Source organism: Maniola jurtina, chromosome 3, assembly GCF_905333055.1.
Source record: "Maniola jurtina chromosome 3, ilManJurt1.1, whole genome shotgun sequence".
NCBI classification, from domain to species: domain Eukaryota; kingdom Metazoa; phylum Arthropoda; class Insecta; order Lepidoptera; family Nymphalidae; genus Maniola; species Maniola jurtina.
Window position 1 is genome coordinate 9,836,712 of NC_060031.1, and position 27,930 is coordinate 9,864,641.

Consider the following 27,930-nt stretch of genomic DNA (forward strand, 5'->3'; position numbering starts at 1 on the left):
TTTCTGTCTAAATGCTAAAAAACACAGAACAATTACATCAATAAAATTAAATCCGACTTCAAAAAAGAGAAGGTCCTCAATTATTCGTCGGAATCTTTTTTAATGTATGTTCCCCGTTTACTCGAAGAATCAACGCCCTGGACCGATTTGTTTTTTTTTTTTTGTTTGAAAGGGCATACTTTCCAGGTGGTCCTATATAAACATGAAGATCTGATGAATCTCCTCGGAGATGGAGAACAGAACTCCTCGATAAATTAGAGTAAATTGCTTGCGATCAGTATAATAGCTTAGTAAAAAGAGATTTAATTAGGCATGGCATATTTTATTACTGTGGGACCACTAAAAATTGTGAAATGAAAAATTTAAAAAAAAAAAACGAAATTAGACACACAGACAGAACACAAACACTTTTCCATAGACTATATATAGATTTTTTTTAACTGGACTTATTCAAGAATTGCTTTACGCCTCTGGGTTAGGTCGTAGTTAGGTCTACAGTCCGACAAGGCTCTCTTGGCGCGTGATCAAAATTGGAACTAATGCCGCCATCTTTGCTGCCCCCTCATACGTTGTGTTGCTACGTACAAAATCTAAATTCAACTGTTTTTTTTTTAATATAGTAATTCCATATAATTATGTACATAACTTGGCGATATATTCTTATAATTAATACAGCATAAATGTGTCTGCATCGTATAGCTTAATATAGCACTAGGTAAGTGTTTTTATCGTTTTTCCTTTATGAGGAAACAGGGACGGCTTTCCCAATTTCCAAGCTAAAATCAGATAAAACTTACTCGATTGTCAACATTGATATTTTCAATATATTCCCTAAAATTGAGGAGATTCTAATTGCTGGCAGCCTTTGTTCTACAACTACGCCCCCGTTGAATGTCATTCAAGTGCCAAAACATCCTTGTCATTCTGTATAGTCTGGCTAATGAAAGATGGGACTGAAATCACCTCGCAAAAAAAAAATCACAATCAAAATGATGTAATATCTTATCGCTTATAATCGTAATATAATATTAGCACATAAGAGATATGGTTTTAGAAAACACTAGCTGATGCCCGCAGCTTCGCAAGTCCTGAGGGAACTTTTGATTTCCCAAGACAAAAGTACTCTCTCCGTAACAGCCCGTCCCCGGGATGCAACTGGTTTCTGTACCGCGTAAAAACATATAGATGGACGATCCTTTATAAATCCCGTGTGATCCCCAGGATTTAGGAATACAATTCCTTGCAGCATCAGGATGAGGAGTTGGGTCCTCGAGGTCAACGACAAAGTCTTTACTTGGTAAAGATACCTTCAATATCAATTTATAACCGACGACAATTTCTAAATCCCATACACTTTGGTGGTCAGGTCCCCTGCAGCATCAGCATTGAGGAGTTGGAATCCAAATTTTTTATAGGACAATGTCGCAAAGTTCCTCGGTCGTATAAAAAAAAAATACGCAAAGCGGTTCAGAAATCTCGGAGATTTCGGTGTACATAGGTAGAAAAACACAACTCCCTTTTTGAAAGTCGGTTAAAAAAGTAGTCTGTGTTACGCCCTGGTCAATCCTCTACTTGTCTGTGAAAGTCTCGTCAAAATCGGTTCAAGCGTTCAAAAGATTACCTAGCCCGTTCAAACAGACAGACAGATAAAAAATTTTAAAACGTGATTCAGTTATAGTTAGTAAAGTAATAAAAAAAAAAATATCGTTTAAATATTTATTTCGAAATTATAGATACACACTTCAATTTTATTTATTAGTTAGTAAGTATAGATAATTATTATTAATATCTTTTACGAATTTAAACCAAGTAACCTATAAAATTAAATTGTCATACTTATACTTTTTTTTTCTTTAGATCTGGCTTTACTTTACCAAATGTCAAGTTTGTGATATTTTCAAGTTATTGAATTTATACAAGTATGGACTCCGTCTGCGCTGGCGCCCGCCGACATACGCGCGGCGCCCCTTTAGAGCGCTTCCCTGTCAGTTCCACCGCCAAAAACACCAACACAAAAACCAGCCACTCTTAACAAAAAAAAACACTCCAAACAAGCATAGCACGCGCGCCAGCAAACGCCATCACAGACGAAGTCCTACTTATACTTATATATTACATACATGCATATATATAATATATATATACATATATAAGAAATGGAAATGGCCGAGTGATCGACATTTTAGGGTTGCCATCTAAAAAGTTTGGAAAAAGCCGAGTGTCATCCACAGAGTACATTGTATGTGTCACCTTTCATTTAAGCCAAACTCTAGTTCAGTATAGTTCACACAGGACTTCGTCTGCGATGGCGTTTGCTGGCGCGCGTGCTGTGCTTGTTTGGAGTGTTTTTTTTGTTAAGAGTGGCTGGTTTTTGTGTTAGTTGGTGTTTTTTGGTGGTGGAACTGACTGGGAAGCGCTCTAAAGGGGCGCCGCGCGTATGTCGGCGGGCGCCGGCGCAGACGGAGTCCATACTTGTATAAATTCAATAACTTGAAATATCACAAACTTGACATTGGCTAATCAGAGTAAAGCCAGATTAAAGAAAAAAAAAAAAAAAAAAATAGTTCACACAGAGTACTTTGTAAATAAGTGTAGTTCTTGGTCTGTATTCTGTGATTTGATTTAGGTGGTTTTCTTTGATGATTTTGATTTTGCCAAAATCCAAAATAATCCTATTACTTTGATTTGAAGTAAAAAGTGTTTTTGTTTTGTTATATGTTTACTATATTAAAATTACGCCAAAACTACTTTCGCTTGATAAAAGGAAACATTGTTAATTAGTTTATTAACGGTAGTGTTTTTAGTTTATTGTTTTAATTTACGGTCTATGTGCCGCCATTTTCGCACTTATTGCAGTGACATTTTAATGGCTGTGAAAAATAAAAATACTATGATAGTGTGAAAAAATAATAACATTTGAGAAAAATTGATCTGTGTTTTACGTGGATTTATCGATCATTGCTTCCAAAACAGGTTAGATGTTAAAAGTTACTAATGGAAGTCTTTTGACTTAATACTACTGTAACTTATTATTTTGTTTTGTGGAACATTTTATTCAACATTTCGGTTTTCATGTATTCGTAACATATACTTAATATATCAGAATCATAGATATGTATCAGAACTGATAGAGTAAGCATGCTTTTTTCCAAATATTTTAAATTGCAGTACAAAACAAGATAGTAAGATTGCATGCATAGAAATTACTCAGGATGACTATAACTATAATCTATTTTAGTTGCAGGTAAGCTTAAAGGTTACAACTTATCATTGTTTTACAATTGACACATTGAGATTGTACTTTATATGAAATGAAAAAGGTTCAGTACATGTTCAGTACTGCATCTTTATACAGTAATATGACAATCAGGTAGCTCTATTTCACCTTAGACTGGTATCCCAAACAAAAATTGTGTTTCAAACCTAATCATTAGCCATCAAGTTATAAGCTAGGCTACAACTTTTGAAAAAGTAAGTGTTTGGAATGACATGTCCAGTGTATATTGAATACAAATAGTTTATGCAAGCCTAAATAGTTAAAAAAACTCTATGACATTGACATTGTTTGAATTTGAACTAACTAGTGGTTAAGACATTGGCCTCCTATTTAAGAGGTGAGGGATTTAAATCCGGACATGCATCTTTAGCTTTTGAGAGTTATGTGCTCTTTAAGCATTTAACTTACTTCTTAATTCTGATGCTGCAAATACTACTCACTGCCTGCCTAAGTTATGGAGGCTCGGGAACTGTTGATGTTAAATTGATATTGGAGGTACCAAGAATCACAGTTGATGTACAATTAACGTATATAAATTCAATATTCATATATAAGAATGATAAGTTAATGTTTTATGCATAATATATAAAAACTTTCCTGAAAATATCTAGATTATGTTATGAAAACAATATTAAAATTGGTGCATTTAAGCAGTACCAAGATAAATATAGAAATACCTGGAGTCGAACATAGGCCTGCCTCTGAATAGAAGGTTGAAGTATTAACCTCTAGCAGCTAGGCTATCAAAGCTTTTAATACTTATTAATAATTTGTTTTAATACTTAATCCTAGAATCTTACATGGCCGCTGCTGGGGTACTCTAGAGCATGAAGTGACTTATTATCTCTGTTTGTATTATACCACACTGTCAAAAGTATCTGGAATGTTTGCATGCATCATTAAATAAAAAAGAGCCTAAAAGATATGGCTACAATTTTTATTCTGTAAGTTGGTGGCACTGTACTGAATAACCGCGCCGCATTTGAGTCAGATGTTCGTTTTTGCTAACCATATTTTGGAATCCACTGTGATTTTTACAATGAAGAAATAGTTGGACAGAGTGTTTGCCTTAAGTTTTGTGTTTCCAACAAAAGCTTGATTGCTGAAAATGTTATGACCTATGGCGAACTGTGTATGTATATGTCAGAAACAAAGGAATTTGAATGGTACAAAGTCTTAAATAAGATTTGTTTCCTTCTGGTCGACCTTCAATGGCTATGAATGGAGATAACATTGACTGAATCAAAAACCTGGCGCTTGAAAATTGTTGTTTGATTCTGGTCGGCTCAAAACGTAAACATATCTTCATAACATTCTGTGTGTCATCGCACAACTGGTTCGAAAGAGCTCAATTTTGTCCTAAAAGAGTATCTAAAGCATGTCAAATGCATTTAGTACTGCGATGAAACATGGCTTTACGAGTACAGTATGCATCAAGGCAACAGTTAATTATATTTTAAATTGATTTAGGATCTCAAAATAAAATAAAACTTAATAGTTTTCATTTTATAAGACGTAAAAACTTTGGGGTGCCCTAGAACCCACTCTAAGATCGTAGGATGTAAATCGTCTACCCTAAGTACTGTACAGTTCTAGGATTAACCTTTAATACAAAACTTCAAAACTTAATTCTATTTGCAATACTGGAAATGTTTATTGCTGTGGGTGCCACACCACATCAACACACTACAGGTGCAAATTGCGATGCAACCCTAACTTACTCAAGGACAACTGCTTTTATTACTTCTGGTTTTATACGATAGTGACTTTGTATAGCGTAAATAATCGATTTTGTTATGCTTTTAAATGTATTGCATTAAAAGTGACGATATTTTGATATTTTCAATCAATAAATTTTCAACACTTAAAATATCTGGAATGGCTAACCTGTACTCGAGATTTTTAAATATTTTTTAAATAGAAATGCAGAAAAATAAAATTAAAGTAAGGTTCCCCTTTGTTTACAGGATTCAATGGATACCACTTTAGACTCGTCGGCATGACAGAAAAGGTGCTATACCCAGGTAAGTGAACAATCAAATGTACTATCTAATTTATTAAAACTATAAATAAAATGTGAATCATGTTTACTGCAAGTTGCAAGCTTTTCTGTACTCTACTAGGTACTCTATGTACCATTGCTGTTTTTTTGCGCAAAAGATACACTAACAATATCTTTTGAGACATCTTGGTGTTCTTACCTGGTCTTAGCAAAAAGTACAGAATGTGTTATTACTTTATTAGGTGTGCATACTGCTACTCTATTTATAATACATATAACGAATTACAAGGGGTAACTCAAATGAGATATTTCGCAAGTATTTACGATGCAGGATTGAGCGGTGGTTGTAGGTAACATAGACAAGGTTATCAAAAATGCAATTTCCCCTCGTCACCCTTGGAGTTAAACTAATACAATACACTTAAATGGATAATAACGCTTTAGATGGATCCCTCCAACTCGACATAATGTCACGTGGTTAAAGCAGCGTCACAGATGAGTCGTCAGCCAAATCAATAAAAGATTTCTAGATTGTTCCAACCCACTCATTGATCCATAGTCTCCTCATACAGAATAACTTTGCGAATTTATGTTGAGTAGCGGCTATATTGAGTACTTAAATGAAACATAATTAAAACTAATTGTTTATTTAAACTCATGATAATCATCTGAAGGCATTTTATTGTAGGTAAGTACCTACCTGCCTATAATGAATTTGAATGAAGCTACAGAGTAAGTTCTCTGTCGTAAATAGCTTCCTTTCTATGTTTTAATAATTTGTTAAGTACTTGTAGCTTTCTTTAAAAAACTAAAACATTAGGATTATTGATTACCTAATATTATGTACCTATACAAAATAAAATTCTTAATACCTTATAATAAGTAGGTATGTTGTGTTTATAGTTTAGACGTTAATGGAAACAATATTAATTAGTAATTCATATACATATATGTATATGTTTAAAATAGCTTATGCCCGTAACTTCCGCGTCGTCATGTCTTTCAGCCTGAACCGTCCAGTAGTTTGAGATATGCTTGATAGGTCAGTCAGTCAGTTATATTTTCCTTTTAGATAGAAAACTCTAAAGATCTGAAGATATTTTGAGCAGGCGACCCTGCCGCAACATCTTGGCTAAGATTCACAGACTAGGCTAAGATTTTTAAGTTTTGATGGCGAACATTACCTTAGAATATTGCTTAGGCAATACTCATTTATTTTGGATTTTTCATACAAAATAATCTTCGTAGGTAGTTAGGTATACCTGCCTTAAATATGTGATCAATTAATTTAAAGTGTAGGGTTGTATTTGGGTACGGAAGCGCTTATTGTAGTTAACTGTTTAATATTCATCCCAACTGGTCTACTTATCCGATTAAGACTTGGCGCAACAACGAGTACTTATCAAACATAGGTCCCTCTTCGCAGATTCTACATAGGCACAAATCTGTGCCCTGTAGCGCACATCGATCTAATAAATGCCTGTCGGAACTAAAGCGTGGTGCGACTTAGCAGACGCGTGAAAGTAGCACATCCAATAATTTATTCACTTGTAATGCCTATAGAAATGCCACGTATAATGAGCCGAGACGATGCGCAGTTAATATAGCGTTCTCAAGTTTTCCGTAATGAAAGGAGCTATAGTTTGACCGCCTATCACGTATCTACACATACATATATCCACATGTAAGGCGAATGAGCGCTCGAGAAGTCTAAGGAATTTGAGCCGTGAAACAACCGCTTATGTACCGGTCTTGTTTATTCTATGTGGTGCATGTGCATTCGTTGTCGCATCGCGGTGGAATCTTTACATAGCGCGCGACTCGCGAGGGCCGAGGAAGTATGTAAAACGGTACATAACCCGTGGATCGATGCCGAGGACCGACACCCACAGGCTCTCGTTCCCAATTCTATGTCTGATTGCTCTCTCGTCTCATCGTTTTCTTTACACAATATAGGTACCTCTACCTACATCAAAAGTTTTTAAACTTATGTGAGCTCATCACAGAAATTTTTTTTTGTTCATAATAGGTATTTTAAAATTTTTGAACAGTTTTTCCGGGCCGTGTATTACAAAAACATATTCATTAGAATTTTAAAAAATGTTTGAAAGTTAAAACCTATACTTACGAGCCGGGGTATAGGTACATACCTACCTCTATTCCATATATCTATTGCTCTGTTTTAAACAGTTAAAGTGTTATCTTTTTCTTTCTAAAACATGCATTACGGACTCATTAAACTCACCACTATAATATTATGCATATAAACCATCTATCATATCATAGGCATAAACTTAGTTATAGTTACTACTCGTATGTTTCGGAGTCAACTTGAGGTTTCGGAAAACACTGAGTAATTCAATAGTTTTACCAAATGAGTCTTGGAAAAGTAGTAGCTTAGTTTTGCAATACAACACACCATGAAAAAGAAACAAGTCACCATAAAAATAGACCACGCCTAAAAAGTTGAATGAATTTTTGATATATCGTTGTATTGCGAGTAGATAAGTAATATCAATAGTGTAAAGATCTATTTATTCTGCAGAAGAAAATCTTTATTCTTTGAAATCAAGTACAGCACATGCGCACCCCTGTGACCTTGATGTTCAATGACAACTTGGGGGAAGAGCTTAGCATTTTATAGTAGTAACAAGCTTTTGCTGGCGGCTATGCCCGCGTGTCCGATTTTATTAAGAAAAGCAAACGACTGCTCATTCTATGACACTTTTTAAATCTTTTTTCTCATCGCTATTTTCACAATATCTAACCCTTATCTGAAGTTGATAAGCTAATCAGGACTGAAAAATTGATAACAAATTGTATTGGTAAAGCATCTACTCGATCATCGAGTCAGACTCGCGCACCGAGGGTTCCGTACTACAGTCGTATTTTTTCGTCATTTTGCTTGATAAATCAAAAACTAAAGAGATAAAAATCTGTTTTAGAATGTACCTACAGGTAAAGCCCTTTCATATGATAACCCACTTGGTATAGCCTAATCTTAGTTTGAAATTTGAAAATATTATTATTTGTTCGTGACCACGTCATTTTAATTTTATTTTGTGATGTAACCACAAATTCACGGTTTTCGCATTTTTTCCTTTACTTGTGCTATAAATAAGACCTATCTACCTGCCAAACTTGATGCTCCTAGGTCAACGGGAAGCACCCCTATAGGTTTTCTTGACAGTCACGACAGACAGACAGACAACGAAGTGATCCTATAAGGGTTCCTGTTTCCTTTTTAGGAACGGAACCCTAATAACCAGTAATTACCTACCTTTTTAATGAGTTTAAATTTAGTTTCATGCGAGGGAATTGTTAGCAATGTGACATTTTGTCACTAGAACAGCATAATCTTATTTAGAAATAGCAGAATAGCACATTTAAGTTATAATAGGGCCAGTGAACTGGGTTGGGCGCTCCACAAGCACGAGTGAAACCCGACTCGTTGGAGGTCATTGAACCGCTCATTTTGCTGCATCCGTTGCAAATAGTCTTGTGCGCATCGCTGATACTCGCCACCACGATTCAGCCGACTGTAGGTAGGTAGGTATATATCTGTTTTTCACTGCTTAGCCAAGTGAAAAAGTGGTCGTTGCTAAAAAGAAACAACAAGCGACGTCGACTTGCGAATAGAAAGTTGATGTCGTGGGTATCTATTCAGTCTCAGTGACAGCTCGTCTGCAGACTATATGGTCTGCGAACGGCTCACAGCTTCTCTATATTAAAATAGGTACCTATACAACTACTGTTCGGTTTATTGATAGTTTCATCTCGATAGTTCACTTTACTTGTGTTACTCAAAGTCAGACTCGTTTTTAACTTCATTTACTTTTCATTAAAATCTCATAATAGCTACAATTCTCTTAAAATAAAGCGTTACGCTCACCGATTCTCATATACCTAAACCCAAAATTACTGTTCCTATTCAGTTTCATCATCAGTCTTGCTGCTTTGATTCTTTTCACTGTCAATACCTGTCTTATTGAAGGTATCACGCATGCGAAGCTACAGGTAAAGGCTATATTATTATTTTAACTTTGTCGCAATTCGCTGCAATGTTGGAACTAGAAAGTAGAGGAAACGAGACGTGGCCATTGTGAATGTTACGTAGGTACTCGTATCTAGTTGCTTTTAAAATAAATAACATGTTCTCGTTACTAGGTAAGTTAGCTATGTAGTTCAAGTTAGTAGTAGAAACAAAATGAATACCGTACTAGTGCAATGCAAGAGTAGTCAGTGTTTTGAAATTCAAGAAAAACCTTTTTATATACCAACAAAAAAAGGTTGATTCGACAATAAAACCATAAAAACACAAAAATAACAATGCTTGTATTTCTGATCACTGCGCTTTTAGCAACCTCATCAGATAGGTTCGATCGCGGAAAAGCTACAATTTGTGTTTTGTTTTCAGGACTTAGGTTTTTGTGTTACTCTTTGCGGTTATCATGGACTCGGCGCTTATCGACCGTAACCGTCGGTTCGCAATATACCTACCTACAATGAAACCCTTTGTACCGAGTGGAGGTTTTTCCCACCCTCTCTTCACTTATTTACGAGCCACACTAATGGCGCGGACAATTTGACTGACCTGCGCCAATTTATTAATTAAATTATTTTGACTCTAAAATCTATTTTTCTAGGAAACGTTAGAAAATTCTAATAAATAGTCAAGTAAGATTGGTCCACTTGAAGTCTTAAGACTCTTAAAACAAACCCCAGTCCTTTCTGATAAATCAGGTAACCTACTGCCTACTATATCTATCGCAAATTCCTACCTTTTGTATACTGTGCAGATTTATGAAATCTCATTGTCAAATTCGCAAGTTGGTTCCCTATAAGCGAGCGCGGTGGATGCACCCATATCGTCGTTGTTAGCTCCCAGGAACAGGTTCTGCGGTGCAATGCGTTATGATTTCATCAGAGTTTGCAGGCAGTGTTTCGATTTTAAATGAAAAATGTAATTTCTTAAAACACAAAAAAAAAAATGAGTATAAATTACAGAAAATAATACCAGATACCTAAGTGAAAACGGAAAAAAGCCTTTTAGTGACGACTTTGGGGGAGCAGTAGGTAATAGTGGGTGTTAAGGGGGTGCGGTCGGTGGTAGGAGTTGTTATATAGTGACGCGATCACGTGTACATTTTGCAGCCTGTATTGATCCTGTCGTCTTTTTCTTGTTAAATACCGGTAACCCTGCGTGATTCCTGACAATTTTTAACCCTACATTAAAACATATAACCTTCAAATGAAATCGCCCAGTTATCGAAGTTTAAACTGAATGTTTATTGTCTACCTACTTGCTACTATCATGTAATATTTACTTATATTATACATACATTATATTATACGTAGGTATGCATCGCTTCATTAATTAGCCACGTAACTGCTGTATCGATCGGCTTAATAGTTGCTACATTGCCAGTATTTGTGTACCGTCTTCTGCAAGTGCAATATTGTGTGTTTATACCTAATATTTCCTTTTACAAATATGCCGTATTAGTAACATTATCCGCATGGATATTGTGTAACAGTAGGTGTCGTGAACTCTCGAGCCGTGCTGCTGCCGGCTCACGGCTGTCCCGAGCGGATTGCCGTGTCGAGACCCGAGGCACTCCGCGCCACTCGACTTCGTTGCCGTTTGGGTGCGTGCCATTATTTCCTCGCTTTATTTTATTTCTGTCAAACAAACCTATATCGGTAATGGGTCGGTCGATATGAATCTTATACAGTCTAGCTTTTGTTGGAAGTTAACTTTTGACCTTTTCCTGTGTTTCATTAGGTAGGATGTTTTTAACTTCTGCTAATAACTTGATACGACCGGATTTGTAGGAATCGTCCTTGGCTAGATCTAGTACATTATTTGATTAGTATTATTGTAAACTGTTGCATTTTTATTAGATGCGAGTAGTTATGCCTAAATAGCCGGACTATTCGGAGATTTTCCGTCAGTGAAAAAGTTAACATGAAACATATTTTCTGCAGTTGAACTCCGAGGCTAGTTTAGTTCGCGGTCGGCAAAAGTTAGCCAAGAGACTGAAAGAGGCGTGAGAGTTTAGTGAAGTAGAACGAGATGCGAGATTTGTATGCGTGCGCTCTATTTTGGTCGCGGTGGCACACTCGACGGCTAATCGGCGCGTCACGTGGCTAGCGCCGGAAGGATGGGGGGTGAGGCCTCGCGGGACGAGGCTGGGCGTCGGAATGCAGTCACCACCGCTCGATGCACGGCTCGACGATTGATCGTTCAACTGCTTACCACCGAGCCATTTTACACGCACAGCCCACCTCACCTAGCGTTATTCCAACATATCAACAGAATGACTCAAACTTCAGCAGTGACATAATCATTGTAATATTTGATGGGGGAGCCGTACCTATGTTGTGTTTCTGATTAGTACCTACTGTTGCCACAGCTGTTCCTATTACGGTGATTGGTTCGATAATGTTTGCACTGGTTTCAAGCCTTTCTAGTTATTGTAGCACCATAGGTTAAAAGGTAGTCTTTATCATATGCTTTCAAATTCTAAGAATTAGGTACCTATTTAGAAAACTGACCTAGGTATACCTACTCCCTCAACCGTTTTGTTCTACCCGGTAGAGTAGGATTTGTAGAGTTGCTTCTAGTGGTATAGGAATGAAAAAGTATTCCATTGCTTAAGAGCGCAGGCTTTCCTTGAGGGTTATTTGTTTATCTCTATGAGTCTATGTTAGAATAAAATGTGGAGTACAAGCAAGTAAGTAATTGCAGCGCGCGGATTGCAGGCGATCGCCCCCGCGCCGCGCCCGGCGCCCCGCTCTCGAACACCGTAAGTAAACAGTCTGGTGTTTATCCGCGTCTCGCTCGCACCGACCGCGTCGCGTCGGTTGTGCCTCTGAGCTGAGGTGCACTCGCTGCTCCTATTATTTTCGTGACGGGTATTGCGCCGAAGCCGATTCCCGCATCCTCGCCCCGAGACGCGAGGTCCGGTCTCGCGGCGGAGGCGACGACGGCGGCCGTTCGCATCACGCGCCAGTCCTCGCCCGAGGCCGACTGTCGCACGGTTCGCGCCTGATGAAACATTCGCGTACTGTTCGCTCTAATCTCTGTGCCGCGGTCGGGGTGTCGAACCGGTGTCGTCGAAAGCGCGTAGCGCTCGTTTCGGTCGACTACGTCAATAGAATTGAAACGGTGGATCGGTGTCAGTGTTCGGATTGTGTCCTGGTGCGCTGATGGTACACGTGAATGTGAAGGGTTGTCGGAGAGGAGTCGGAAGATGCATTTCAAGGAGTCGTTTGCGATGAGCGATCGTCCGAACGAGCGCGGCCGGCGCAACTCCCGCTGCAAGGGTGGGTATTCACTGTTCATGTCCGCTGCGTGCGGCGGCGGCGGCTGTTATGCGCTCAGCGCTGTCGGCACTCGGCATGGTTGCCACTCGCAACTCGACAACATTGTCATAATAAACAGCTGCTCAGCTGTCATCTATATTATCGCTTCGCGCGACGCTGTTTACTTGGTTGTTATGGTCTTAGTGTTAATTATTATTATTATAAAATGCTGACTTTTAAAATACCTATCTAGGGGGCCTATATGTTACCAAATGTAGTTATATTCGGTACCTAATATTTTATTCGGTTCTATTCATTCATTAATGATTTGTTACCTATTTAATGACTATTTTAACTGGGAAAGGATGTTTTTAAAATTAATAATAATAACTTTCTCTGCTCGGTCTACTAATTAGGCACCTACCTACTTGTGACTTGTATCAATCATGCTTTAGATAAAGTATCTTTATTCAATACTAGATGACGACCGCGGCTTCGCCCGCGTGGTTTTAGGTTTTTAAAAATCCCGTGGGAAATTTTGATTTTCCAGGACAAAAAGTAGCCTATCTATCGTAGCCCGTCCCCAGGATGCAAGGTACCTATCTCTGTACCGTAAAAACGTTTACTTAAACAGATTATGGGTTATTCTTTAAAATTCCGTGGGATCACCATGATTTAGGAATGCAATTCCTTACTGCATCAGGGTTGAGGAGTTGGGTCCTCGAGTTCAACGATAAAGTCTTTATCCCAATTTAATATCAATCAACAACCGACATATCAAAACCAACTTACCCAACGTACCTACCTACCTAAAAAAACTTTTGGTTACTATAGATAATGAACATAGAAACATTCGACATTTTGATAAGAATTATTGGGCCTGAAATAGACTACATTTAATGATTCAATCAATAATCTTAGGAACCTCTGTTCCAAATCGCCGGAGACCTCTTTTGCTGTTGATTCGGTGTCGGTTTCTAAAGCGCCTGGCGATGACATTCCTCTGCCGTGGTTCAAGTGAGAGTCAGACTCGCGCACCTAGGTTCCGTACTCGGGTATTTTTCCGACATTTTGCATAATACATCAAAAACTATTATGCATACAAATAAATAAAAACCTGTTTTACAATATATAGGTAAATTACATATGATACCCCACTTGGTATAGTTATCATAATTGCAACACATTTTTTTTTTGTGATTCAACCATAATTTCACGGTTTTCGAATTTTTCCCTTTACTTGTGCTATAAGATCTACCTACCTGCTAAATTTCATGATTCTGGCTCAATGGAAAGTACCCTATAGGTTTTCTTGACAGAAACGTCAGACGAACAGACAGAAGGACAACGATAAATTTCACGGTTTTTGAATTTTTCCCTTTCCTTGTGCTATAGGATCTACCTACCTGCTAAATTTCATGATTCTGGCTCAATGGAAAATACCCTATAGGTTTTCTTGACAGACACGTCAGACGAACAGACAGAAGGACTACGATAAAAATAAACAAAAATCTGTTTTAGACTGTACAGGTAAATCCCTTTCGTGTGATACCCCACTTCTTATAAGTACTTTGAAAATTGAAAATACTAATTATTTGTTTATGAACACTTTTTTTGTGATGTAACCACAAATTTACGGTTTTCGGATTTTTTCCTTTATTTGTGCCATAAGAAGCCTACCTGTCTTTCATGGTTCTAGATCAACGGGAAGTACCCTGTACGTTTTCTTAACAGACACGACAAAGGGACAGACAGACAGACAACAAAGTGACAGACAGACCGACAACAAAGTGACAGACAGACCGACAACAAAGTGATCCTATAAGGGTTCCGTTTTTCCTTTTGAGGTACGGAACCCTAAAAGTAAGCTGTGATTAAATAAAGTAATGTAATTCAATTTATTGCACATGTTCAATGAAATAAAACAAATTCGTTAGAAAAATGAAATTTTTCGAGGTGAATGTTACAAATTGATTCTTCGGAAACAAATTCTCAAAAGCTAAGTAATTGTCAAGTACAGTGTAAGTCTTTCTTCTTTATTAAAGTGTACCATTATCATCGTCAACCGATAGACTCCACTGCTAGACATAGGTCTCTTGCAGGGAATCCCACACGCCACTATCTTGCGCTACCTGAATCCAGCGGCTCCATCTCATTTTATGACGTCTTTCCGCCTTGTCCCCACAAGCCTGCCAAAGTTGCATTTTCTGGTGCGAGGTCGCTAGTCTGGCAACTTCAGACCATTCTAGCACTGAAGAATTTTGTATAAGAAGACATCTCAAAGCTCATTCGTTTCAGTCACTATGAATCGTTTCGCCGATTGGTGCGACGACTTTCAACCTCTCGAACAAGTCGGATTCCGAAAAAGCTGCCATACCACTTAACTATTTTATATCACACTAATATTATAAAGGCGAAAGTTTGTGTGTATGTTTGTTCCTCCTTCACGCAAAAACTACTGGACGGATTTGGTTGAAATTTGGAATGCAGATAGATAATATCCTGGATTAGCACATAGGCTACTTTTTATCTCGGAAAATCAAAGAGTTTCCACGGGATTTCGAAAAACCTAAATCCACGCGGTCGAAGTCGCGGGCATCGGCTAGTCTATAATATATTCTATAGGTGCATCATAAATTGGACGCCATTCATTTCTATGGAGAGTAGACATGCAGTCAGATACACAGACACTTTATATTATAACTACATAATAAATCAATAATATGTCTCGTGTGTGATGGATTTTACTGACTCAAATGACTTCAACTGTTTCGTATTCTTCACTGCTGAGGTCGTGAATCGTGATGCTTTTTCATTAATCTCATAATGGTAGGAGTTTTCTTGGAATAATAATACGCTGGGCTTCCAGATCCTTCAGCAATTTAAGTTTATATTATACTAGGGGATGCCCGCAGCTTCGCCCGCGTGGAATTCGATTTTTTTAAATTCCGTAGGAACTCTTGGATTTTCCGGGATAAAAAGTACCCTATGTCCTTCCCCGGGATATATCCCAAGTTTATACCCAATTTCATTAAAATCGGTTTAGCGGTTGGGCCGTGAAAACGTAACAGACAGACAGACAGACACACTTTCACATTTATAATATTTGTATGGATGAAGGTCTGATCGATGGTTTTTAAGAATTTATTTATTGATAAAAAAATGCATTCATGGTTCTCTTTGGTTAGATTTGACATTCGGGTTGGTATAGGCTTTAGGGGTGATGAGGTAGCGGGTGCGAGGGGGGAAGGGAGTCACAGAGGATGGAGGTGAGATCATAGTGGCGAGTGGCCCGGGGAGGCGATCAATATGTACATTGAACATACATACATATCTATATAAATAACCGTACCTAACTTCTCCCAACTCACTGTCTGCCCCAGATACTGCGCCAAAACCCCGACCCCCCACCCCCTTGCTATTTCACCGATTCTTTTTCATAAACATTGTTATTACATAAGGGTAAAATTACCATTATGTACTTCTGGAACTTCCAAGGTATTCTATCCACCCACATACCTGAGTAAATACCTAATGTTTAGAAATATACAGACTGATGAACACATAACACTCCTTTGCGTTGCGCAGTCGCGTAAAAAATATTATTGTACATAAATGTAGGTATGTGGGATGTGGATATCATAAATTAGTAAATATAAAAATCATAAAGGTATGTATTTTGAAAATATACTTACGTAAACGAATGTTAGATTTTAGATCCCGTCCAAATCCATAGAATTAGTATGTTAGTTATAGAAATAGGAAGCTGTGACACGCACAACAGACGGAAAAGTTTAAGTGCAGAAATCAGCCCAGAGAGATGAAGATGTGACGGACAGACAGACGCATTTCACCTAAAGATAGCATTCGAATAACAGATTATCATTTAAGATCACTAACCTAAATACCGATATTAATGTCTCTCACTTTAAACCCATAGGACTTTCATATCGTCCAACCCCATTCTCCCCCCTATGGGTGGATTTTCTGAACATCTTTTCTTAGCTGAATCTCCTTAATTTCAAGTTATCTATACTAATAAATAAAATTGGAGTGTCTGTCTGTAATTTCGAAATAATTTCGAAATAACTACCTCATATTAAGCTCATATGGTTATTTGAACGGTACCATAACTGAATCACACGTTTTTAAAATTTTTGTCTGTCTGTCTGTCTGTCTGTCTGTCTGTCTGTTTGAAAAGGCTAATCTTTGGAACGGCTGAACCGATTTTGACGGGACTTTCACAGGCAAGTAGAGGATTGACCAGGGCGTAACATAGGCTACTTTTTTAACCGACTTTCAAAAAGGGAGTTGTGTTTTTCTACCTATGTACACCGAAATCTCCGATATTTCTGAACCGATTTGCGTCATTTCTTTTTTAATCGATAGAGGAACTTTGCGACATTGTTTCATAAAAAATTTGGAGTCCAACTCCTCAATCCTGATGCTGCAGGGGATCTGACCAATCCACGCGGGCGAAGCTGCGGGCATCAGCTAGTTAACAATAATTAAAACCTACAGCAAATACAAAAAGTTAGTGTAAACAGATCTTCATTCATAACGTACCTATTAGTAATTATAATTTTCTCATAAATCATCGTCTATTTTACCTAACTATTTTGAAAGTCCTCCGACTGCAAAAAAACCGGCCAAGTGCGAGTCAGATTCGAGCACAGAGGGTTCCGTACTCGGGTATTTTTCCGACATTTTGCACGATAAATCAAAAACTATTTTGCTTAAAAATAAATAAAAATCTGTTTTAGAATGTACAAGTAAAGCCCTTTCATATGATACCGCACTTGGTATAGTTATCTTACTTTGAAAATTGAAACACATGTAATTTTTTTTTTGAACTATGTAACCACAAATTCACGGTTTTCTGATTTTATTCCTTTACTTGTGCAAAAAGATCTACCTACCTGCCAAATTTCATGATTCTAGGTCAACGGGAAGTACCCTATAGGTTTTCTTGACAGACACGACGGACGGACAGACAGACAAACAGACAGAAGATTAAAAAGAATTTTGCCGAAATTTGTATAATTTCTAGACTTGCAACGAATAGTATATTCGGCAGTATACCGAATACCGAATATTCGGCGAGGCCCCTGACCGAATAGCCGAATATTAGGCACAAGTATTCGGCTGGATTTTAGCGCCAAAAACTTGTACAGACGTGATTGTTTCGCCTGTTTTATGTACCAGTGACTACTTAATAAATGATTATAAAAGAAATGAGAACCTTACCCTTCTAAATTGTGATTACCACAATACATAATTCAAATACATAGAATCCTCCATTTTTCCAATTCAGAAGATGATAATAATATGTACCTGTGTTATGCACCAATGACTACTTAAATGATTATAACAGAAATGAAAATATGAATATATTCGTAATCAATCGATTTTAATTTTTCATTTTACCAATTATTTCTCTATGACAAAATATATTATTTAAGTATTCGGTATTCGGCCGAATAATATGTAGATATTCGGTATCCGGCCGAATATAATAAAAGCAGCCGAATAGGCCGAATACCGAATAGTAACCGAATATTCGTTGCAAGTCTAATAATTTCTTTTGAGAATAAAATTCTATAACCACAACCTGTAACCTCTGTGGGATTAGTATCATCACACACGCTGGGTTGGTTGACTGTACTACGGATGTTGAACCCCAATTTTTGGGCTAAGCACTACACAGACCAGCTCTTAAATCATCAAACATAATATTATGATTGGATTCACATTGGGCTTTAATGTTTTTATAACTACTCGTAGCTACTTTTGCCGGGTTAATTACTGGTTTTATTGTAACGCTATACCTATTTAATAACCTTAAATTAATTTAAGGTTGGGCGTAATAGAGTTTAATCTGTTGTTGTTAGGCGCTGGCGTCAAGATGGAGCACTTCCAGGCGGCGCTGGATCCTCGCAAGCAGGAGCTGCTGGAGGCTCGCTTTCTAGGCGCCAAGGTTAGCATCCAATTTGTATCTATCCCGCTTGCATTGTACCTAAATCTAAATTGATCTTTATGTGGAAAAATAATTTGTTTGATATAAATATTACATGGAACCCATCTGATAGTACAACCTTTATGAGGAACAAGAATTGTCAAAATCGGTTATCTTTTGACGGAGTTACCGAGTAATCAACAGGAAGTACTATATTCTCTAACCCGAACGGACGGATAAAACTATTCTATTATGTTAACCCGGAGCATTACTACATTAGCTGTAGGTATGTATATATTTTGCTAAGTTGCGTTTAAATCTGTTCAGTACTTTCAACGTGAACCGCGCGACAGACAGACAATATTTAAAAAAACCGGCGAAGTGCGAGTCAGACTCGCGCACTGAGGGTTCCGTACTCAGGTATTTTTTCTATCATTTTGCACGATAAATCAAATACTATAAAAATAAATAAAAGTCTGTTTTAGAATGTACAGGTAAAGCCCTTTCATATGATACCCCACTTGGTATAGTTACCTTACTTTGAAAATTGAAACACATAATATTTTTTTAATGATGTAACAACAATTTCGCGGTTTTCAGATTTATTCCTGTACTTGTGCTATAAGATCTACCTACCTGTCAAATTTCATTATTCTAGGTCAACGGGAAGTACCCTATAGGTTTTCTTGACAGACACGACGGACGGACGGACGGACGGACCGACAGACAGACAGACGGACAACAAAGTGATCCTATAAAGGTTCCGGTTTTCCTTTTGAGGTACGGAACCCTTAAAAAACTGTTTTGACCTCTATATTTACCAGTATAGCGGTCAAAACAGTTTTTTTAAATATAATTATCATAATGCTTCCTCAGCTTAAAAACAAAATATATTTAATGTTACAGAAATCGTCCCATTACAGTTTTATTATAAAAAAGTATAGCTTACTTACGTCAACATTAAACTCTATTTTGTCCTTATTAATTAATACTCTACAATAATCGATGCCTTTAATAAAAACCTACGTATTGCAAATTGCCTTGAGAAGAATACCAACCTAATCCCCTACGTAAAGAACAAATTTACCTAGCGGCGTGCTATTAATAAACATCTATTTTTTGCGTAGCGTGTATGCGTGAGTAGAGTACTATTGTTTTCGTCCTCAGAATACCTGTTAGTAAAATAAATTATATTAGTTGCCTTATCAATGCCAACGTCTAAATAACATTCCCCTGCTCGTTTCTATAAAGCTTATAATGAAGTAATTGTAAAACGACTTCGAGAAATGGAAGATGGCGCGGGCCATAATGTTTGCAGATCGATTCTTTTGTTGTCTCATCGTTACCCGTGCCGTGTGCGCTCTGCTCGCGTGTTGGTTCAGTTTATCGTTACGCAGAGGCAATTGCCGTGTATCATTGAGCTACGTCAGCAGGCTCACGCTTACGTGTTCATAAGAAAATGGCCGCTTCGCAACGCTGCTATAATGGAGTCGGACAGATCTTGTTCTGTAGTATAATGTCTACAAAAAGGTGTTGATATTATCTCAACTTTAGTATTTTTGCTAACATATTTTACTTGCGATTCAGGTTCGAGTAACCATTCACATTATAGCGGGTTACTGGTAAAATGTCACGATTCTTGTAAGGGGTATTAACTAAGGGAAGTCATGTGACCTGCGACCTTTAAACGAAAGAGAGCCATTTTTGAGTAAATTATTTATTACACCCAGAAAACAATATTTCATGCTTAGATTAAGGATTGGTCTCCGCTGCGCTTCAACGGAGGCCAATCCCTATTCTAAGATTCCATGGTTAAACCACTTAAAGAGATTGTGACACTGTGTTATCACTTATCAGTACAATTTTACATAATCTACTATCCCACGTTTTCGGTTTTAGCCTTTACAGGTTTTTAAAAATGCTCAAACCTTTTGCCACCTTTTACTGACAACATTCTAAGCGCTCCAAATATTTGCAGTTCTCATCTCATCCATAAATTGAATTTTAATAAACACAAAAATTCACCTTACTCTGTCCTATCTCTTATATTCATAATAAAGCATACCCTATTTCAATTACTATGCTCAAGTAACTGTGCAGTTTGCGGTCATATCAACTATTTCAATAATCAAGCTCTTCTGAGTTCTGACGTTGTCCCTTCATAGACATATTTTTTTGTATAACTTCTACTTTCTATTTTTCTTCTCTAGTATCGGGATGAACAATTCAGTTTACCTTTTCAATGAACAGTTTATTTGATTCAAAAATTACATACTTACACACTATTATCTATAGTAGAATGTTGATCATCAAAATCGGATTATGTAGCAATTTATTTTGTTTGTTGGTTAAGGTAAGACTCACCTTTTTGAAAACTTAAAATGTTTATGGTACTTAACTTAATTTATACTTTGCTCGCATCAACTTAAGAAATCTAACCATTGATTTACTATGACCTAACCCATGGCTTTGTTTCGAAAAGCGGAAGAGTCTTCGTGATGCAGAAAATGCAAGCTTCTTTCGACCCACCTGAGCCTTTATTGCGCTTACTCGCGCGGACTGATCATTGCGCTGTGTCGCACCGCTTATGTATCTAGATAGCTTGTATATACACATTGTGGTCTCGGCCAAGTAAGTGATGTAGATATGTAATTCCATTATGTGTCTCGCCTCCGTCCGCCCCTCTCGTCGCACCTCTTTTATTCTCCCCTCTGTTGGACCTATTGACGCGTCATTTTGCCACGCCAGGGCATTGGTTTTATACGTTGTTGTTTTGCTTCATGGGTTATTCAAATGACCTTATTAATTTATATCGTTGTTAATCTTTTCGCTCATCGGAATTATTTAGAGTGAGTAATCAACATCAATTCGAGCTATTTCATAGGGTTATGTACCTACTCTTTTTTACAGACGTGTATGCATATCGGTTGTTATGGCATAGCATTCTAAGTTTTTAATAATAATATAATTATCTGCGTATGTAGGTTGAGACTGCCATTTCGTCATTCGAAAACAAGATGGCGGACAGACACAAATAGTTCGCCGGTAAATGTACGTTTGTGACTTATCAACCTACAAACAGATTGGAGCGCTCTCACTGCCTGACTGAGCGGAATCAGAGCGTCAAAGTGCCTACGTAATACAAATATTTCTTTGCTCGACGATTTACTTTAAAAAATAGAATTTGTTGTTTTAATCGTTCATAAAAATAGCTCAACATTTAGAAGAATATTACAAATAGAAAATGAGTAAAATAAAACTATCAGAAGGTCGCGCGTAATTTATAAACACGAAATAAACAAATCTAGTTATAAACCGTTCTTAATTAAAAGCAAAGAGAGGTTTCTGATTTCTAAACGTATGGCTTAGTACATGAGCGCATTGATCGCGTGTTTGCAGGTGAGCGCAGAAGCGATACTAGTAGAAACACACCGAGTCACCGACTTCAACACGGTGGTGAGTTTGGCCTTTTCTTGGATTTGCAACCAAACGAATCACGTCATTGCGGACGTGTTAGTATTTTTTTTTGTCTAAACGCGAGTCTCGCATTGTCCAACTATCTATTGCATGATGACATACGCTAAATTTAGACTTTAGTAACTCTGTGCATTTACTGCGTGGCGCCTGGTCACCTTGATATCAATTGTGACGAGATACTTTTTGTGACAATATAATAGGTACCTATCTACTATCAATTTGCAATAGAAAATATTGTTTGCTATGTCGGCATACTGATATTTGTGTCAAGTTCATAGCTTTCAAGTTTGTAACTAGAATGTAACACCACGGTTTAATCAAAATATTATGTTTGTGAAAGTATCAGGTAGGTAGGCCGTAGGTATGTATGTTATCAAAAATTTATAATTTTATCAGTTGTTTTTCTTATCGCTTAACACGAGGCGTTTCAGCCATATCGTGTGCTGAACGTTTTTTAGATTAGATCGTTTGAAGACAAATTGGGTTTTATCAAAACGTGAAGTAGTATTTTTATACGTAAAAAGGCTAGAATGTTGCGACTTGCGGACGGCCTCGATGAGCGTAGCAGGCGGCTTAGTCGCGGGGCCGAGGGGTCACCGACACTGCACCGCGCCGCACCTATCTGTCACCAACCAAACACCCGTCGTATGTATATGTACTTACATATATACAGGTTGCCCGGGGATGTGACGTTTAAAAGAAAAATTTTAATACCTTATATCAAGGGGTATCCGAATCACCCCCCATGGTATGTTCAGAAATTTTTAGTAGTTCAGGAGATATGAATTTTTTAATGATTATTTCATAATTTTCATCCGTCGGTGGTTTTTTTTTTCTCTTTCTTTATTTGATTTTTTTATATTGTTTTATTGGTGTTTAGTACCTATAAGCTCAAGAATTTATCGCTTAATTTACGGTTTACCTAGGCATTATGGAACATGACTAAAATTTTATCGAAAGTTCAAAATTACTGTTCGAGCGCAGTAGTCACAAAACTTTAAGACTTTAAAAAAATTAAAAAATGGTGCCAATGGCATCTGAGTATTTCTAAAAACTTCTATGAACGTACCACTTCAGAAATAATAATAAAAAATCTACCCTTAATATGGGTTCATTTGGTGTAAACTGTCCCCAAAGTAAAGGGGTGACTTTTTTTAATTCAACATTAATCATAAACTTTTCTTCAAATTATGAATAATTCACAACAACTTAAAATGAACTTCATACTGTTTTTACTAGAAGTGTGCCAAGGGGGCCCTATTACTAAGCCTTCGGCTGTCGATCCATCCGCCCGACCGTTTGTCTGTTAGAGAGCTGTCTGTTGAACCGTAATAGGTAGAGAGTTGAAATTTTCACAAAATGTGTATTTCTACTGCCGCTATGATAACAAATAATAAAATTTTCAAAATGGACTCACCCACAAAGGGTACGCCCTCCGTACAAGATTATGTACTTTTTAATTTTTTAATTAATTTACATGGCGGCCATGTTGAAAATTTTACTACCTATTTGTTGTTATAGCTGCAATAAATATTCACATTACCTATTATACATTTACAGTAAGAACTAATGTGCTATACACAATAATGAATTTCATGTTCCTACTTCCTAAGATGAAATCATAAACGGCACGAGAACGTAGCTTGCGTTCCAGGTAATAATGAACCAATGTGTGGGTGTTTGAAGGCACCGGAGAAAAGCGAGAAGGCGTAGCGCAGTGTTTTCGGACGGTTGCACTTTGCACATTCAACGCGAAGGGAAATTATAACATGGCGAACACAGCCTCGCCCCGCCTTGGCTACAATGCGTCGCCGAACCTCATTCCACGCTTAGCCGCCCGGTTCCGCAGTTATTTTTACACAACCCGACCTTTCGCACCGGTCGTCACCACACTCCAGCAAAAATCTAAATCGCACTCACAAATAATTGAAATAAGATTCACTATTCAATTCAGGCACACTCGATATTCAGATATTTAAATATAACGCCGCCGCTGTTGCCATTCATCGTAGAATTTTTGAAAGTAAAATCTTGTGAAAATATTTAGTACATCGCGTACAATCAGCAGTACATCCATACGGAGCGTCAGCTCACACAGACCGCCGCGGAGGCAATGAACGCGCGTCGCGGGGGCCGGTGGCGGCGGGCGGCCTGTCATGCGTCAGCTGAGCGTCACGCCGCGACATTGCAAGGTCCGCCCGTACCGCCTCGCCTGACCCACTGCGCCGTACCGGCCGGCTCGCAACCGGTGTTTTAGTTTCTTTACTAATATGCCTTTACACTAAACAGTATATAAGTAATTGGTTTTAATTCTAGTTATTGGAAGCTTAAAGTATCATAGTTCATAATAAATGCTTTAAAAGTAAGCGTTAAGTAGAGCGCACTACCCAGCCGGATCGCCCAAGGCGACACGTCATTTGTTGTGAATGGAACGCCGCCGCGCATGCTCGCTACGCTCGTTTGGCTTGGCTTGCAAAGTTGTATTTGGCTTTATCGTGAGGCCATTTTATTGTTGGTATTCATTCGTGAACTTTTTTTTTCTATATTTATTTGGTTTATCGGAATCAAAAATACTAACTTATTTAAAATTAACAAATAATAATACGTAAATCGATGACCTAAAGCAGAAAACTATATTAATAAGAAGATTAGAAATTGGATTGGATAGCTAAGAATTAGACATGAAAAGCTTTAAACAACTTTATTTGAGGGGGGACCAACCTCAACCTTTTTATACTTACTTGTGAATCTTGAAAGTGTGAGCATATCGGAAAAGACAGGAGTTCAAGATCCACAAAGTTTGAACTAACATCGAACACTTTTAGTTTTATAACTATGAAAACTGCCAAATAATATAGTATTATCTAGGTATACATTGATTAACAACTAGGTATCTGGGAAACGATTGAATGTATTAACTTCAAAATGGACCTTCAGGCCTAGACAAACGGCATTCGATTCGGAGCGATTCCATTTCTTCATTCGCTATCGCTTTAACGAAAGGGCCGTTCGACTGCTAGACAAAGTTACCTGCGATTAGCGATCGCCTATTCCATTAGTCTTTTCGATAAAAAATAACTTTTGTCTATGGTATTTCGTTATGAAACGTCAAATCACAGGTACCAACAACTTGTATCGCCAATGATCGGTGGCTAAATTCGAAAGTTTTTATTATAAAATTTTGTTACCTTTATTTTAGTTTTAGTAAATTTTGTTACCTTTAGTTTGTTTGTTAAAAATAATATTTCTTGGTAAGTAACAAAGTGCTTTTGTGTGTTATAAATAAAATATGTATACCTAAGATTTTATCTAGGCAATTAGAGATTTCGAAATCTTAAAAACAAATATGTACCTATGTATCTGACAAAATGTCTTTGTTTTCTCGCGTAGAAATGGAACCCAGAGCACGGGCTAGTGGTGAGCAGTTTTCGGCTCTTTTGGAGTACATGGAAAGGTAAAATATTTTTTCAATACGTCATATTATTTAAGAAAGTTGAAATCCTATACACTGACTGAGTCTTTGTAACTCATATTTCAGCCACGGGGATTTGTCAAAACCTCAGCCAGGTGCTCAAGGCCGCTTAAGAGCCGACCGGTCATGGCAAGAGTTGGCAAACCTCCTTAACTCGATTGGCGGTGGGGTAAATAAGACTCCAGAAAAATGGAAAAAGGTATTTATTGATATACTCTGCTTTGTACATATATTACATAAACTTCAATTTAAAATAGCTGTTATTACTTATTATCACACTGTGCTAAACTATTACTTAAATTTAAGGTTTGGGCAGACTGGAAATCTAAAACTAAAAAGAAGGCACTCATGATTCGCCGTCATGCTAGCGGCACTGGCGGTGGCCCTAGTAGAGGTCCAAATCTAACAGCTTTGGAGACAAGGCTGTTAGGAATTATTGGAGCATTGGCGGTAGAGGGGCATGAGGAGATAGATGAACAAGGATTTGATGTTAGTAAATATGATTTTAATTTTATTGACTAGTTACCATATAATATAAAAAATAATATGTAGATGGATGTGGGGTTGCTCCACAAGTCTGTACTTAATAGATCTCACTCTCTCATTAATACCAACTATTACAGTTAATATATATCTGGTATATAAATAACTTATAATATTATTAGAAAGAAATGCATTTATTTGTTGTTGGTGTCACAGATAAAAACAGCATACAAATGTACATTTTCATCTGTGACACCACCCCAAATGGGTGTATAGCTCAGCGTTAGCTTATTATCTTTATATTTTTCAGGGCCCCCCAGCTGTACCTGGAACCAATGATGGTGTTGAAGATGGTATGTGTTAATAGTGTTAGTTTTATAGTATAACAAAATAGTTAATGCACATTGTTCTCTGTGTGACTGACTGACTGACTGATTGATGACATCTGCTAGAAAATTTTGTATGAAAACACTAGCTATTATATTTTCAGTTGATATCATATAAGCAGTCGGGTTTTTATTCTATTTTAATAATTTGCTTGTTTTTATAAGTGCACATTGTTGAAACACATACATTTGATTTGCAGGAAGGGATGTTATCTCACAACCGCCATCATCACCGCCACTACCATTATTAGTGATTCCCTCGCCCACACGTTCTCCCATTAACATAGATCAGCCAACAGCTCCTGACACGTCACATACCTACGCGCCGAGCCTCACCCCTCCTCCATCTCCGCAGCCATCTCGTCACCGACGTGAGGGTGCGCGTCGAAGGCGGACGCTAACGCCGTTCGATCGTGCCGCTAGGGAGTTCGCGGCTATTGAACAGCGCCGTCTTCAATTGGAGGAAAGACGGGTGGCGAATGAAGGCCGAAGAATAGAAGCGGATAATAACAGAACCAGTGTCCTGAATCGCTTAGCAGATATTGCTGAATCATTCCTTCAGCACTATCTGCAAAGTAGAGGTCAGACTGAATAGTGTTCTTCTTCTTCTATTCTTCTCTATGGTTCTTAGTACTGCGGCTTTGTGTTCCGCAATAATTCCGCCAATGTCGATAAGTGTTAAGAAAGGAATAGTGTTAAGGATGCAATCTAAGATGGATGCTAATTAACTTGGAAGGGGATAATAAGTTTATCCTCAAATTACCGGAACGCTAAATCGCTTGGCAGTAGGCCTTTTTCGATCAGGCGGTAACTAGCCACGGCCGACGCCTCCCAACGGATATATATGTTATTTACTTGATTCAATTGATTTTTGACCAATCCCTATAGTATTTTTATTTATTTTAAAGATGTATATCTAGATATTTGTATCTGGACATTTGTTTTAGATTACTTGTATACATCTATATATAGTATATTGTATTTGTTTGTTTGTATCTAGATATTTGGGTAAAAATAATCTCTAAACTAAATTGACAAGTCTTTTATTGCTTACCACAGTGAAAGGGATAGTATTGTATTTAACTCTGGTAATACTCTAGTTCAAAGATTGTTTGCTAGAATTAACCCCATTGTACAAAAACTTTATGTTGATTTCTTGCTTTATACTTACTATTTTTTGATACTTAAAATTTTATATTTAATTTAATTTTTTTAATTATAAATTTAATTTTTAAAATAACACTGCTCCCTAATTTGATTTAAATTGGTCATTTGATTGTTGTCAAATTGTTGATATTCATTATTATATGTAGCATGTATGCTACTGTGTTTGTCTGTTCCTAAAACCAATTTTTTTTATCAAAATTTTATGTAGCTACTGTCTTGTAGTCACACTTCATTAGCGCTCTCTTTGTCTAACAGAAAACTTTAAAGCTATATATTTCCTAAGACTAGTTAGGATAATATTGAAAAAAGATAAATAGCCATGTGTTGTAAATCTTTAAAAACTTTATTTAAGTATTGTATTATATAAAACTATCAGGCTAATACTCAATTCTGTGTTTTTAG

At 37.3% G+C, this 27,930-nt stretch overlaps 2 protein-coding genes across 11 annotated transcripts in view; both read left to right on the top strand.

Annotated features, from left to right (window-relative positions):
- Nucleotides 1-2,577: 2,577 nt before the first annotated feature.
- LOC123880983 (serine/threonine-protein kinase tousled-like 2) overlaps nucleotides 2,578-27,930 on the top strand; it is a 46,716-nt gene continuing 21,363 nt past the window's right edge. The window contains exons 1-3 of one of the 9 annotated variants that reach the window (XM_045929446.1): nucleotides 2,578-2,973; nucleotides 5,245-5,301; nucleotides 18,479-18,564. In XM_045929446.1, the coding sequence (XP_045785402.1) occupies nucleotides 5,277-5,301; nucleotides 18,479-18,564 (111 nt within the window). In that variant the 5' untranslated portion in view covers nucleotides 2,578-2,973; nucleotides 5,245-5,276. Of the gene's footprint in view, nucleotides 2,974-5,244; nucleotides 5,302-12,113; nucleotides 12,609-18,478; nucleotides 18,565-21,279; nucleotides 21,393-21,900; nucleotides 22,000-27,930 lie in introns of those variants that run through there. The other 8 variants (XM_045929450.1, XM_045929448.1, XM_045929445.1 and 5 more) reach the window with 8 other exon arrangements.
- Nucleotides 24,990-27,002, top strand: LOC123880986. 2 transcript variants are annotated; one of them, XM_045929462.1, is made up of 6 exons: nucleotides 24,990-25,271; nucleotides 25,411-25,474; nucleotides 25,559-25,691; nucleotides 25,799-25,981; nucleotides 26,286-26,328; nucleotides 26,562-27,002. In XM_045929462.1, exons 2-6 carry the CDS (start codon nucleotides 25,413-25,415, stop codon nucleotides 26,954-26,956), a joined length of 816 nt encoding a protein of 271 aa, XP_045785418.1. In that variant the 5' UTR covers nucleotides 24,990-25,271; nucleotides 25,411-25,412; the 3' UTR covers nucleotides 26,957-27,002. The 2 variants fall into 2 exon arrangements, with proteins under 2 accessions (XP_045785418.1, XP_045785416.1); XM_045929460.1 differs by having other exon boundaries at nucleotides 24,990-25,474.

What these genes read in the sequence shown, in the direction of transcription:
- LOC123880986 (XM_045929460.1), top strand. Translation starts at nt 25,389, where the DNA reads ATGTCTTTGTTTTCTCGCGTAGAAATGGAACCCAGAGCACGGGCTAGT. An exon ending in TAGATGAACAAGGATTTGAT is followed by an intron (nt 25,982 to 26,285) that starts GTTAGTAAATAT and finishes TATATTTTTCAG; the next exon opens with GGCCCCCCAGCTGTACCTGG. An exon ending in CAATGATGGTGTTGAAGATG is followed by an intron (nt 26,329 to 26,561) that starts GTATGTGTTAAT and finishes TTTGATTTGCAG; the next exon opens with GAAGGGATGTTATCTCACAA.